The sequence below is a fragment of the Passer montanus genome, unplaced genomic scaffold, assembly GCF_014805655.1.
Source record: "Passer montanus isolate IOZ18808 unplaced genomic scaffold, ASM1480565v1 scaffold53, whole genome shotgun sequence".
Classification (NCBI taxonomy): Eukaryota; Metazoa; Chordata; class Aves; order Passeriformes; family Passeridae; genus Passer; species Passer montanus.
Window position 1 is genome coordinate 8,207,382 of NW_024370263.1, and position 15,241 is coordinate 8,222,622.

The 15,241-nt window shown below is 53.2% G+C and overlaps 1 protein-coding gene across 15 annotated transcripts in view; it reads right to left on the reverse strand.

Annotated features, from left to right (window-relative positions):
• The window catches only part of RIMBP2 (RIMS binding protein 2), a 78,326-nt gene that overhangs the window by 3,384 nt on the left and 59,701 nt on the right, over positions 1-15,241 (reverse strand). For 9 of the 15 annotated variants that reach the window (XR_005629309.1, XM_039724528.1, XM_039724529.1 and 6 more), the window contains exons 11-18: positions 14,305-14,456; positions 12,968-13,429; positions 11,129-11,272; positions 10,020-10,175; positions 3,691-3,808; positions 2,795-2,979; positions 1,780-1,948; positions 599-708 (exon numbers count right to left, since the gene is read on the reverse strand). Coding sequence is in view for 13 of the 15 variants with exons in the window: in XM_039724528.1 (XP_039580462.1) it covers positions 599-708; positions 1,780-1,948; positions 2,795-2,979; positions 3,691-3,808; positions 10,020-10,175; positions 11,129-11,272; positions 12,968-13,429; positions 14,305-14,456 (1,496 nt within the window). In the remaining 2 variants the exon portion in view is untranslated. Of the gene's footprint in view, positions 1-598; positions 709-1,779; positions 1,949-2,794; positions 2,980-3,690; positions 3,809-10,019; positions 10,176-11,128; positions 11,273-12,967; positions 13,430-14,304; positions 14,457-15,241 lie in introns of those variants that run through there. The other 6 variants (XM_039724531.1, XM_039724534.1, XM_039724539.1 and 3 more) reach the window with 3 other exon arrangements.

Here is a 15,241-nt window from a genome sequence, read left to right on the forward strand (position 1 = left end):
GCAGAACAGCCCAGGGAGCTGCTGAGGAGCTCTGCATGTCACCCAGCCCAGCCCTGAGGCACAAGAATGTTTTTAACTCAGCTTGCTAAGCCTGAGGTGCAGAACAGCCCAGGGAGCTGCTGAGGTCTCTGCACATCACCCAGCCCAGCCCTGAGGCACAACCTCCTGCACTGGAGCTGTGCTGGATTCTCTTCAAAAACCTCCACAATGGGCAGCTCCTCTCTGAGAGCACACAGTGCACGGGGCTCTTTTAATTGTCTGGGGCTCAAATGCAATTAGGGCGGGGCTTTTAAATTATGTTTAATTTCCTGTGGTCAAGGGAGAGAGAGCAAACAAAATCTTTGCAATACATCAGCACAATGTATTTGATTTGTTGGCCAAACTACTCTGAAACACCATAATTTAGAAAAAGATTTGGTTCCACAAGAAACAGAAAACAACCCAGGCTGTGTTTTAAAGCACCAAGTCCCACATATTTCAAATCTCACTTTCTCCTTCTCCAATTCACCAATTCAAACCAAACCAAACAACGTTTCAAAGGAAGCCCCCAGGTTCTGTGCCCCCGGGGCGCCCCCAGCCCCACGGGCTCTGCCCCTACCTCCACATCCACGTTGGGGGAGCTCTCCCTGGGGTCGTAGTCATAGAGAGCCACCATCCTCCTGGTGGCCAGCGGCTGCTGCCGGCCACCGCGCCGGCCACCGCGCTCTGCTGGGGACAGAGAGGGTCACTGCCACGGGTACTCAGGTACGCTGACACGGCTACTCGGGTACTGATACACGTACTGCCACGGGTACTCGGGTACTGATACAGGTACTGCCATGGGTACTGCCACGGGTACTTGGGTACTGATACAGGTACTGCCACGGGTACTCGGGTACTGATACAGGTACTGCCATGGGTACTGCCACGGGTACTGCAGGTACTGATAAAGGTACTCAGGTATGGATACAGGCACTGCAGGTACTGATAAAGGTATTCAGGTACTGCCGTACTCGGGTACTGATACACGTACTGCCACGGGTACTCGGGTACTGATACAGGTACTCGGGTACTGCCATGGGTACTGCCACAGGCACTGCAGGTACTGATACAGATACTCAGGTATTGATAAAGGTACTGCAGGTACTGCCACAAGAACTGCAGGTACTGATAAAGGTGCTCAGGTATGGATACAGGCCCTGCAGCCCTGCCAAAGCACAGCCCTGCAGCTGCTGCTGCTCAGGGCCTGCCCAGCAGAGCAGCAGCAGTGTGGCCCTGCCCTGGCACAGGTAAAAGCCTCCCCCTTTATCCACCCACAGGTAAGGGTAAAAGCCTCCCCCTTTATCCACCCACAGGTAAGGGTAAAAGCCTCCCCCTTTATCCACCCACAGGTAAGGGTGTGCAGCCACGCACGGCTCACAAACAAGAACTAACTGTGCCCTGCCTCTCTCTGTTCTGAGGCACAGAACCCTCAGCCCCCTGTGCACAGCAGACTCCACAGCTCAGGGACTGTGCTCTGTGCCCAGAAATATTTCAGGACACAAAACCCACTTTTATTTCATTTTAAATCAGAAAAGAAAGCAACAAGTGGAGTGGTGAAGCTGCAGGCCCCCATTTGCAGCCAATGCTATCACCAAGGTCAGATTTTACTTGTATAAAGTCACGCAGACACTGACACAGAATGTATCCCCTGGGACAGTAAATTACTGCAGCTGCACCTGCACAAAAACAAGAGGTGAAGGGGATGCAGCCAGGCCAAGAGGCCCAAGTGTGAAGGGAAATGTCTGTATTTTCCCTTACCGATTTTCTCAATTGGAGTGTTCAGAGGAAGGAAACCTTGTTTAAGAAGCTGATCCATCATCTCTTCATCATCTGCCTGTATCTCAGAGACCATATTGCACGGGATAAGGCCAACTCTTGCACAGGTTTCTCCACGGTAAAACCCATCAGCATCTTTGTCCCCATAAACCTGATATTCAAAGAACGACCATATTGGTCAAAGAGGTGTTAGCATTCAGGAGCTTTAGAGCAGGCTAAGGGTGACTAAAGCACAGGTGAAACTGCAGTTTAGATGTGGAATTATAGCTGTGGACCACTCTGACTTAGGTTATAAAACTGGAATTGTTATATTTGATTGAAGTGTGACTTCAGATACATAAGCAGAATTTGGACTTTTTTTTTGTTGTTGGCAGTGAAAGGGGCAAAAAAGTGCATTAAAAGCCATCAGTTTCTCACTGTGCTGAGCCAGATGCTCACTTGATGTTTATGGAATTACTATGGCACTATATTCAAAATGAAACATTTGCAAAATGGTGCCAAAATGTTATTATTTTGCTGGTGGTGGCCAGCAGAGCAGCTCCCAGGCTGCAAACCACCACCAAACTGTCAGGAAAGGGACCAGAAACACCCAGTGCAGGGCTTGAATTCCTCTGGAGCAGAGCTCAGAGCTGGGGAATGCAGCAGCTCTGCTCCGGTAGCACAGCAGCACTTGTGCCAAGACCCTCTCTGGAGCAGCTCTCCTGCAGGTTTGTGCAGGGGACACTGCGAGCTTCAGTCACAATGCTGGGCTTAGCCTGAAGCTTTAATCGGGACTGGCCCTGACTATCTACAGCAACTGGGAGATTTCTGTGATCATTTTGAAGCCATCAGCACCAGACATTAATTACCAGCTCCAGTGAGATTTGCAGCCTGAACCTCTGGAGGGAAAGCCCTGGGCTCTGATCACACAGGCAGCTTTCTCCAGGGTACAAAGGAGAGCCTGTTTGTAGAAGTGGTTTTGTAGAAGTGTCGTGTTTCCTCTGGCTCCAGCTCTCACCTTAATGATCTGTCCCTCCTTGAACGGCAGCTCCTCCTCTGCAGCATCGGGGTTCGGGGACATGGTCAGCGGGTCGTAGTCAAAAAGTGCAACAAAGATTCTTGTAGAGAGATCCTCTGTGCCAGCATCTGTTTCAGATTCCTCATAAATGTCTGGAGAAAGACGGTCATGACCCCCGTAGCCATCTGTGAAAGCAAATCCAGAAAAGAACAACTCAGTAATGCAAGTTGGCCCCAGCATCCAACTCTCCCATTAATATCTGAAGCATGTTTGGCATTTCAGTGAAGAAGCCCCAAACCTCACTGCATGTCCTGTAAAGCTTGGTGGGTTTCGGGGTTTTTTTTATTAGCAAGTTTCTATTTTAAAGAAAAGCTTCTAAAACCTGCACTGGAAGCTGGGCTGATTTCCTGTACCAGACTGACATTTGCACAAAAGCCATTTTTGTTAGGTTTGCAAGAGTTTGCCATGAATTAATGAAAAAGTAGTCCAGAGACTGGCAAGTGAACACGAAATGATGGCTGATGAATGGCAGGGTGCATGGCTGGATGGAGGCCACACTGATCCCACTGACCATGAAGTAACCTGCCAGCAGATTTGAGGTGAGATCCAGCTCTGTCTGAGCTTCAGCAAGCTTGAACAATCTCAGCAGCCACCAAGGGGAACGGAGAGCTCCCAGCAGTGCCAGGGAGTGCTGACCTGCCCTGGGAAGCCCAGCAGGCTCCTGCAGCAGGGCTGCCTGCAGCCCATTCCACCCCTCTGAGCCAGGAGCAGCCTGGCTCCACGCTAGAGCCTGCTGCTGGGTTTTAAGGATTTCCTCCCAGCTCTGTTGGTTTTTAAGGATTTCCTCCCAAGTCTGAGGCTGCACAACCAGGAATGCACCGCTCTGTCCAACTAACCAATGGAAGGGACCAGCAGGGGCCGAGACCTTTGTGGCACTGCACTGCCATGGGAGGACCTTCGCCCTGCATGCTCCACCCTGTCAGGCCGTCCTGCAGAGGCTGGGTTACCTAAAAGCTAAAAAACAACAACAGAAAGAACAGGCTCGTCAGTTCCATGCATGGCAACATCGTGGTTACACGGCGGGACATGAATCAGGTCAATCACAATTGGAAGCGTAAGCTCTAAAGGCAACTAAACTTAGCTTTTAACTGAAAGGTTAGCTGAAAAGTGAGTACTGCTGCCTGGCAAACCTGCAAAAGAAAATAAATGGTTCCCTGATTTATGGCAGAGCTTTGTAAACCAGCAGTCACACATCAGAACGAAAAGAAAAGAAAAGAATAATTTCTGAAATATTCTTTTGCCTTTGTTGTTGCGGCTAAGGTGGCGTTTGGGTGTCCTGAAGAGTGGCACGGGCAGGCTGAGCTGTGCAGGTGGGGCACCTGGCAGGGCTCACCTGGCAGGGCACACCTGGCAGGGCACACCTGGCAGTCCCAGCTCTGGAGGTGCAGCAGGGAGCCAGGGCACTCCTGGTGTCCCCGGGCACTCCTGGTGGCCCTGGGCACTCCTGGTGGCCCTGGGCACTCTGGTCCTGGCCTGGCAGGGTCTGCACGGTCAGGGCAATGCAGGAGGGCTGCAGGCTCCACCTGGGCACAGCTGGCGCAGCTGCCTGGGGCCTGCAGGGGCTGTGGCAGCTCTCCAGAGCTTGTCCTGCTGTCACTGGCATGAGCCCAGCCCGGGCACCACTTCTGCTGGGAGGAGCTGCAGGGGTGATTGCAGCCTGGGCTGGCAGCTCAGGAGCAGCAGTGAGCTCTGCTCTGTGTGTGCAGTGAGTGTGCAGCCCGGGTGCTGCAGGCAGGGCTGCAGGGCTGCCTCTGCTCTCCTCTCACAATGCAGTGTGCAGCCCGGGTGCTGCAGGGCTGCCTCTGCTCTGCTCTCACAATGCAGTGTGCACCCTGCATGCTGCAGGGCTGCCTCTCCTCTCACAATGCAGTGTGCAGCCCGGGTGCTGCAGGGCTGCCTCTGCTCTCCTCTCACAATGCAGTGTGCACCCTGGGTGCTGCAGGCAGGGCTGCAGGGCTGCCTCTGCTCTCCTCTCACAATGCAGTGTGCCCCCTGGGTGCTGCAGGCAGGGCTGCAGGGCTGCCTCTGCTCTCCTCTCACAATGCAGTGTGCAGCCCGGGTGCTGCAGGGCTGCCTCTGCTCTCCTCTCACAATGCAGTGTGCACCCTGGGTGCTGCAGGCAGGGCTGCAGGGCTGGCTCTGCTCTCCTGTCACAATGCAGTGTGCAGCCCGGGTGCTGCAGGGCTGCCTCTGCTCTCCTCTCACAATGCAGTGTGCACCCTGCGTGCTGCAGGGCTGGCTCTGCTCTCCTCTCAAAATGCAGTGTGCACCCTATGAGCCCAGCCCGGGCACCACTTCTGCTGGGAGGAGCTGCAGGGGTGATTGCAGCCTGGGCTGGCAGCTCAGGAGCAGCAGTGAGCTCTGCTCTGTGTGTGCAGTGAGTGTGCAGCCCGGGTGCTGCAGGCAGGGCTGCAGGGCTGGCTCTGCTCTCCTGTCACAATGCAGTGTGCAGCCCGGGTGCTGCAGGGCTGCCTCTGCTCTCCTCTCACAATGCAGTGTGCAGCCCGGGTGCTGCAGGGCTGCCTCTGCTCTCCTCTCACAATGCAGTGTGCAGCCCGGGTGCTGCAGGGCTGCCTCTGCTCCCTGGGGATGCATCCTCACACCTGGAGCTCCTCTGGACATTACTGGGCAGCAATGCAATCAGGCAAGGTGCTGCAGAGCATCCCTGGCAGGGGGGAGTGGCCCGGGCTCCCCTGGCAGCAGCTCTGGGCCTGCATGCTCTGCAGAGATGCAGTCTGCAACTCCAAAGGCAACAAGAGATGGTCTAACAAGGACGGCAGCGTGGTGACAGCGCAGAGATAAGGCAGAAAATGAGAATGATGAAGCTGTGACTCCATAAATCTGGGTCACCGTCACACTGGGGGAGAATCTTGGTTCTTGTCTTGAGATGTTCCATGATAAAGAGCATATCCTGAAAATTCTGGGAATGAGATGAATAAAAACAACACGATGAAATGAATTCCTTGACAATAATTAAAAAAAAAATTAAAAATATGGATGAAACATTTCTCCAGTTAAAAATGCAGCTTTTTTTTTTTTTTTTACTTTAGAGCAACATTCAGATGGGCAAAATAAAGAAAAGCAATCTTTTGGAAAAATTATAGTTCAGCTAACCCTTAATTAAAATTTAGATTCAGTTGTCCTTTAATAAAAGCAGCCATTATAGCAATTTGTTTGGGGGGAAAATCATTGCAAAGCAAATTAATCTGATTTCAGCATGACACTAAAGAGAACCATAAATGAAAATGCAGAGTAATAAACGAAAACGAATGGGGAAGAAAAAAATAATGGGGGGGAAATGTAGCAGATGGGTCCAAAGGACGGACTTTAAAAATCAATTTGGGGAAAAAAAAGAAAAAAGGACAACAACAAAAAGAAAGAACAAAAAAAAAGAGACTAAAGAAAACAGACTGATTTGGCAAGCAGATGTTAGAAGGAAGATACTTCACACACCAGAGAGTCTTCTGCATCTCTGAGGGGTGGCTTTGCAAGGACAGCAGCTGCCCTAGAGCCTGGCTGAGGGTGGCTCCTCCAGCCCCCCTGCCCCTCCTGGGCTCTGCGGCCCCCGCTGCCCTGGGCCCCCCCGGCCGGGGCTGCCAGCTCCCCGAAATCCTCCTCGATGCTGCTCTGCCTGGTCAGGGTCCTCCTGCGGGCCAGCAGCGGCCGGGAGCCCCTCCGGCAGGGACAGGGCTCGGGGGGCTGCGCTCCGGCAGCGTGCCGGGGCTGCTCTTCATCGCTGCCCCTTTGGGGTCTGAAACTGTGCTGGGACTCCTCTTCATCACTGCCCTTCCTGTGGCTGAAACTGTGCTGGGGCTGCTCTTCATCACTGCCCCCCTGGGGTCTGAAACTGTGCCAGGGCTGCTCTTCATCACTGCCCCCCTGGGGTCTGAAACTGTGCCAGGGCTGCTCTTCATCACTGCCCCCCTGGGGTCTGAAACTGTGCCAGGGCTGCTCTTCATCACTGCCCCCCTGGGGTCTGAAACTGTGCCAGGGCTGCTCTTCATCACTGCCCCTCCTGTGGCTGAAACTGTGCCGGGGGTGCTCTTCATCGCTGCCCCTCTGGGGTCTGACACCAAACCGCGACCACTCTTCCTCACTGCCACTCCTGTGTCTGAAACTGTGCCGGGACTCCTCTTCATCGCTGCCCCTCCTGTGTCTGAAACTGTGCCGGGGCTGCTCTTCATCGCTGCCACTCCTGTGGCTGAAATTGTGTTGGGGCTGCTCTTCATCGCTGCCCCACTGGGCTCTGACACCGAACCGCGACCACTCTTCCTCACTGCCACTCCTGTGTCTGACACCAAACCAGGGCTGCTCTTCATCACTGCCCCTGTGGGGTCTGAAACTGTGCCAGGGCTGCTCTTCACCGCTGCCCCTGTGGGGTCTGCCACCAAACCTGGACTGCTCTTCATCGCTGTCACTCCTGTGTCTGCCACCAAACTGGGACCGCCCTTCATCGCTGCCCCTTTGGGCTCTGCCACCAAACCAAGGCTGCTCTTCATCGCTGCCCCTGTGGGCTCTGAAACCGTGCCAGGGCTGCTCTTCATCGCTGCCCCAGGGGCCCCCGCCGTGCCGGGGCTGCTCCTCCTCCTCGCTGCCGCAGTCCAGCCCGCTGTCGGGGCTGCGGGACAGGGGCTGCCTGCACTTGCATCCTCGCTCGTCCAGCTCCTGCAGCCCCGGCCCGGCCCTGCCCGGGTACCTGGGGCTGTGCTGCTGCTCCCGATGGCAGGGCCTGCGAGCCCGGGGGCCTCTAGCTATTCTGGGGTTCTTTTTATAGGGCATACCTAAACCCTGCTTGTACAGCACTTCAGAGTATTCACCGTCCTCTTCAGCCACTTCTGGAATACTGAAAAGCCTTTTACTGTGGTGTGTCTGCTGGGGAAAGCCAGGCTGTTCCAAAAAAGTGGCTTCAGTGGTCTTATTCTTATCCTTAAGATTATGTAATGTTAAAAACCAGACAGGGAACAAAGAGTGTGTGACAAAAATAAAATGGGAGGGAAAAGGGAGAAAAGAAAAATAAAGACAGAATTAGTTTTAGAGCAATGGCAAACACAAGACATGCAGCTTATATTATGAAAAGGATGTCATGCTTTGAATGAGGATCTGTGAAAAACAAAGACGTGATTAAGAAGTTGCTGGGTACAACGTGAGAGGTCAGTACAAACAACTGAGTGATGCTCTTAACAAGAATAAACTCATGCATTTGAAAGGGAGTGATGGAAGCCACACAAGCATGGTGGATGAGAATGGCACTGAAACTCCTTCCTTGCCCAACTGCCATCTGATTTTCCCTGCAACCAGCACCCATATCTGAGAACGACAGCTCTGCCCTAGCAAGCTTGCTTGCTTTGCATCTCTTAAAGCTTCTACAGAAGTAACAAATATCTTCAGTGTCCTGTCAGAGGAGAGCTACTCCACAGCCCTCACTGAAGGAGTTCTGGTTTTCTAAAAGCTGCACCATTCCAAAGCTTGGCTTGCAGGGAAGCCCCCTGGGACACAGGCTGCCCTCTGATGTCTGCACTGCCATCAAGCCCCATCCTCATCTTGTAGCTGCTTCACAAAGCCCGTGTTCAAACATCAGCCTGTGAGCAGACATAAAAGTCTCTGCTCGTGCCAGAAGCAGCTCAAAACTATCCCAGCCCGGGCAAAGCAAGCATTCTGGACATGCAGATACATCTGCAATTTTCCTATTCCAATTCCACAAACCACTGACCAAGAGCCCTGGGGTGCCTTGGCTGGGCTCTGGGAGCACAGGGCAGGAGGTGCTGGCTCTCACCGCCAGGATTATTGACTCTGCATCACAGATCATCTCTCCCTGTGCCTAATGCCCGGATCAGGGGCACCTCTGGGCTCAGGAGCACCCAGAAATAACGACAGATCCTCTTGCAGATTCAGCAGCATCTCCCTCTGAGCATTCTAAACTTAGCTGCCCTTTGGAGCTTGTCCCCTTCCAGGCAGGGGGAACTTTACAAGTTACTTTAGACTGTCTCACCTATTTTCCTTTGTTTCTAAAATGTGTGTAACACCCGTGAAACTTGAGATAAAGCGCCACAGAAGTGGAAAAAAGAGCATAAGCATAAACTACATCACAAGAAGTCTGCAAACCTTAGCAGGTCAAAAACCATTTCCTACACCACTCAAGGCTCTGGAACTTCCTCAATATCAACACTGGTAACACTAATTTAAGTCCAAGAAGTAAATACACCTTCTGATGCACAAGGAACAAGAACAGCCCAGGGATTATTCTTTTTGCCAGGGGAAGGGGGTACAATGAGCACACAGAAGGATTTTGGTTTCAACCTTTGTGCTGCTGCAGTAATACAAACACTGGTAATTTCTTCTTTTGAAAAAGGACCTGTCTCACTGCAGACAGCATCAGGATAAAAGGACTGAATTTACAGCACATGAAAGCAGCCATAAGAATGGTCAGAATTCTTGTATGCATGACAAAATAGTACTGATTTTAGTTAAATAGCAATCCACTGAAGAACCAGTTAACCTGTGGGTTTGTGCTTTCTAAGAAAACCCAGTTGGTGTAACTACTACACACATAAAGAAGCAAATAAAATTCACATGAACAAATATAATATGGCAAATATATACTCAGTATGGGGTGTGTTTGGTGTTCTGCATTTGCTTTAGTTGTTGCACTGAAGTTTCTTTCATGATGAATATTCCTGTACTAAAGCAATATTTCTGGAACATATTTCCTACTCTCTCTGGTGATTCCCCAAAATTCAGAGCACAAGGAGTTCTGACAAAGCATTGATCAAACAAAGCTGAAACAACTCCCTTCCTTACAGGGACACTTAAGCCTGTGGAAGGGATGGGACCAGCACTGGGTACACGGACAAATCACTCAGACAGGAAAACCAGAAGTTGTTTGATAAGTTTTTACAGATCTCCTTGCTCAGAAACAACTCATTTTCCGGGGTAGCACATGCAGTATATCCTCACAGAGACAGGGGAAGGTCCCCAGGTGCAGAACAGAAATTGCAAGTGCAACAATCACATGGAGGAAAATACCCAGTCAGTTAAAAGTTCATCTATCAAATAACGAAGAGCCCAGAGGTAACACAGGCTCTGAAGCAGGCAGCTCCAGCTGTCCGGGCAGAGCTGCAGCGGCTGCAGCTCTGGGGTGCAGCAGCACCCAGGGGTGCCAGCTCACCTTGAGCGCGCCGTGCGAGGTGAGGCTCAGGCGCCGCCGGCCCTCCTCCAGCTGCATCTCCGAGTACAGCTCCTCCTCATCCTCCTCCAGGATGTCGGACAGGTCCGAGCCCCGGCTGCTCTCCGTGTGGTACTCATCCCCCAGGCAGTAGTGAGCCTGAGGGGACAGAGAGAGCTCGCTGCTGGGCCCTGCTCTGCTGGACACAGCCCCTGGAAATTCTGCTCTGCCCTTTATGACTGCACTTCACGAGATCCAGCCTCAGCCCCAGGCCATCAATAAAGGACATCGCATTCACAGCACCCAGTCCAGTTTTAGTCTTGATTAAATTCCCCTTATTAAAGGGGTCCTTCACGCATCAATGGGCTTGCTGACCAAATTGTAAAAGCCTGATGATAATTCACAGATCATCTGTTCTTTGCAGCTGTTTGTTACATTGCATTAGAATTTAAAAGTGATCAGCATTTAATTCTTGCAGCATGTTACCACCATTGTGGCCCCTCAACACAGGCAGTCAGGTCTCAGACTAAAGTTTTTTAAACTATGCCAAGACATAAGAAAACATCTCTTTTCCAGACTTTACATCTCTCTTGAAAGTAATGTAAAAAAATATTTCATATTTGTTTTCAGTGGGATCAGACTAAAAGCTGTGCAGTTGTGCAAAATTCTTCTGGCAACATCTTTCCATTCCTTGGAGCCAATGCCACACCTTGCTTGTTTCCTGTCAGTCACAGGTGATGCCCTCGTGCACAGGAATCCTTCCCCTCTGCCAGAGCAGGCTGTCACCCAGTGACAGTGACACCTCACACAGAACAGCCCCAGCAGGACAGCCCAGCCCATGTTCTGCAGGCTCTGCCACCCCCACGTGTTCCCAGAGCCTGCTGGGGGCTGCTGGGAGGGAGGGTGCTCAGAGACCCTGGGACAGGGACAGGGACAGGAGCATCCCTGCCCACGGCTCAGCCTCACCTGTGTCACAGCCTGTGTCACCTGTGTCACTGTCTGTGTCACTGTCTATGTCACCTTGTCACCTGTGTCACAGCCAGAGCCCTCAGTGACCTGGCAGAGCTGGCCCCAGAGAGCCCCTGGCACAGCAGCCAGGCCAGGCTACTCACTTGCTTTCCAAGCTCGGACTCCTTCAGGAAATCATCGACCGAGGCTCCCCTCCGCCTGACCTTGGGCGAGTCATAACCATCCTCCTCCTCGTCTGAGAACGGGGCCACGCTGCTCCTGTCGCTGAAAACACTCCTCCTGTCCACCTGAGGGACACAAACACAAACACTCCTCCTCTCCATCTCAGGGAACACAGAGCAGTGAGGGACACTGCCCTGCACCCAGGACACAAACACAAACACTCCTCCTGTCCACCTGAGGGACACAGAGCTGTGAGGGAAACTGCCCTGCACCCAGGACACAAACACAAAGACTCAAGCACACAACATTTAAAGGCACTCAAGTTTTAAAGCACTGTTAGCTCTCCCTGGCTGGCACCTTTGAGGAGCTTTTCAAGAAGCTTTTGCCTGTTTTATTACCCTCACTCTCAAGCAATCACCTGGCTCTGTGTGTCCATCAGCTGAGCTGCCAGCTCTCCTCCCTGTGGCACTCACCAACATTCTCAGTGCTCTGCAGTCCGAGGCTGCCAGCAAAGACTCTCCCTTGCCCTTGGCAGGCAGCGGATGATCCAGCCACAGCAGCATTTGTGACCCCAATATAAAAAAAGCCCCAGAATGAGGCTGTGGGCTCGTGCTGTGCCCTGAGGAGCCTCTTGGCCCCAGCAGCTCCTGCTGGCTCAGGGGACAGTGCCCATCAGCCACCAGCAGGCAGGGGCAGGCACACAGCTCCTCCTGCAGCACTTGCCACGAGTGAAGAATTTACACCACGGGGGGCCAAACATGACAAAGATCCCTGGCAGGATTTGATTTAATTCAGAATTTATTTGTCTATAAACTCCTGTTCAGATTCCTGAATAAAACATTTCAAGCATCACTTGAACTAATGTAATCAAATGTGGTTCAGAGCACATGTTGTGTCAGCAATTTTCCAGAGCAGAAAAAGTATTTCTGTTCTCTTTCCCTACATGGTTCTTAAATCAACTTTCACCTCATAGGGCCAAAAAGCCAATTGCCTTTTCTCCCTCTATTACATTCCAGTCTTATTTATAAACAAAAGGAAGATACATACAGATGAATACATGTGTATCTATCAGACCTTACTGATCCAGAACTATTCAGGTTCTCAAAAACTGGCTGATTTACCCACTGGATCAAATGCATCCCCAAGCAGGAACAGTCAATAAGCTGGGGCTGTTAAGGCATGTTGAACTGTCAAAATTAATGGAGCTATTTTGGAGATACAATGGGAGACTAAAAACTGGACATAACTGGTGACTGCCAGATGAAGCACCAAGAAAATCTACGGAGTAAGTGACACTTGCAAGAAGTAACAGACAGCTGTGAGCAGCTTGTGATGAGAAAGTAACTGCCCAGGGCACTGGGAGTGTTTAAATATTGCATATTTGTGTGGAAGACCCACAGCACGTTGTCAGGATGCATCCACATCAGCTGCACTGACCCCAGAGCCCCGAAGGTGGGGCTGAAATCAGCTGGCAAAGACCTGAGTCAGAGCACAGCCATGGGCCATGGTGGTCCCAGAGCAGGGGTGTCCTCGGGCAGTGACACTGCTGGCAGCTCCACGAGGAGCTGCAGTGAAAAGCACCTGCAAACGTGTGTGAAAAGGCAGCACTGGGAAGGAGAAATGTGTGAAATTCCCTGTGGATCCATGACAGCAGGCACAGGAGCGCTTTGTAGCCCAGCACTTCAGCACTCTGCCTCTCAAGCTGCGGATCTGCAGAGCTTAGGAAGGATCACCCACCCCTTAAAGCACACCACGAGCAATCTTTGGTGGCAGGTGTCCCGAGGACAGCCCAGGAGGCCCAGGAAGGAGTTTGCCTTTACCCTGTTGCTCTCTGCCACGCGCTGTGCAGCTTCTCTGGCCATGGCTTTTGCGACGGTGTTGGGGACTGGAGCGCCTTGAGGCTGGGGCAGGATCCTGTTGGGGGACGGAGACCTCCTGCCCTGGAGGGGCCCGTGGAAGGCGGGTGGCTCCAGCATGTGTCCGTGCACGGGGGACGCCGAGCGAGTCTGCTCCCAGGCCTCCTCCCTCCTCAAATGTGGGCCTAGGTGCTCTTCTTTGGTTTCTGGGGCTCCGGCACTTGCTAATGGCTTAGATTTGGGCGCAGTTCTGGGGTGGGGGGTTGGAGGCACCAGGAGGTCGGATGGAATGGCAGCGAGAGGAGAGTCCAGGGACTCGCCCTGTGCAGAGAGCGTCCGCACCGTCACCTCCCTGGCGTCCAGGCCGCGCAGCCGCTGCAGCTCCAGCGCCGCGCCCTCCGCGGCGGGGACAGCCACCTCGGCCACCTGGGGACACACGGCCACCCGTCAGCGCCAGCAGCTGAGAGCACCTGTCAGCACCCAACAGCCGCGAGCACCCAACAGCCCTGAGCACCCAACAGCCGCGAGCACCCAACACCCCTGAGCACCCAACACCCGTGAGTGCCAGCAGCTGAGAGCACCTGTCAGCACCCAACAGCCGCGAGCACCCAACAGCCGTGAGCACCCAACAGCCCTGAGCACCCAACAGCCGCGAGCACCCAACAGCCGAGAGCACCCAACAGCCACGAGCACCCAGAACCCATGAGCACCCAACACCCCTGAGCACCCAACAGCTGTGAGCACCAGCAGCTGAGAGCACCTGTCAGCACCCAACAGCCGCGAGCACCCAACAGCCGAGAGCACCCAACAGCCCTGAGCACCCAGAACCAGCACCCAACAGCCCTGAGCACCAGCAGCTGAGAGCACCTGTCAGCACCCAACAGCCGTGAGCACCCAATAGCCGTGAGCACCCAACAGCCCTGCGCACCCAACAGCTGAGAGCACCCAACAGCCGTGAGCACCCAACACCCCCCGTGAGCACCCAACAGCCCTGAGCACCCAACAGCCCTGAGCACCCAACAGCCCTGAGCACCCAGACACCTGCTGCCCCTTACCCAGCTGGCATTCATCCCCCAAGCCCTCTACCCAAGAAGGGAGAAAGGGAACAGGTTACTGCACAGCTGTGAGAGTCCCACCAGGGCTGTGTGCCCCTTACCCAGCTGGCATTCATCCCCAAACCCTACGGCCAAGAGGGCTCCTCGAAAGGGAGCAGGTTGACCCAACCAGCGGGACAGGCTGCACGGCAGGGCTGTGCCAGCCTCCCTGCCAGCCGGGTGCCGCAGAGGTCGCAGGGCACTCACCCGCTGCCCTTTGGCATAGACACCGTAGCCCGTGACGCTGGCACCGTGCGACGTCCCCGTCGCCGACAGGGCCGGGGGCTTCCAGCACACCTGGACGGTCCCTGGCGTGGAGCCCGCCCGCACAGACACGTCCTGAGGTGGGGCTGGGGGACCTAGGAGAGATGGCACTGGTCACCCGGGTCACTGCATGGAGCATTTCCCACCAGCCGGGCCCACGGTCCTCCCTCTGCCCTGAACCAAAAACCACACCCAGGAACCGCTCAAGGCATGCAGTGTGTTAGTGTAACAGCACACCACTCACCTCCTTAATTAACAGCGTTACACTGCTATAAATAGCTCTACTTTGGCCAGAAAGCCAAAGTAAAAATATCACAGAGATTCTTAGTTCATCAATTTTTCAAGCACCCTGTTGTGTTAATTTAGGCACCAGACCCTGAGCTGCAAAGACTGCTGTCAGGAGCAGGGCTGGGCTGCAGCCGTCTCTGCAGAGCAGAACGCACACCCTGGCTCTGAGAGACTGCTTCTCCCAGCAAACTAAACACCACCAGACCCTCTTCAGCTACCAAAAAGGCTACGAATACTTCAGCTGTGCATGATACAGCTGCAAATATCACACAAGAGCACTGGCAAACTGCCAGCGCATTTCACTGGTTTGCTGCCACGGAATTCCGTCCTCTAGTGGACATGGAAATAAAATCATGGTCATGTTCAGGACAGCATAGGCACAACAGGAAGGTTTTGCTCACACCAACCCTGCATCTATAAAGTATTTATATCTTGCAAGTTGAGAGTATGCAAATTGACCTAATACTATTCTTGGCCAAGAGAGATTTTGGTTCAGGATTGAATTTCAGCTTTCCTGGCCTTCCCATTTTACTGACAGCCAGCACTCCCAGCTCAGCAAGGCTGCTCAGCTTACAAGGAAGAATGCACCTGC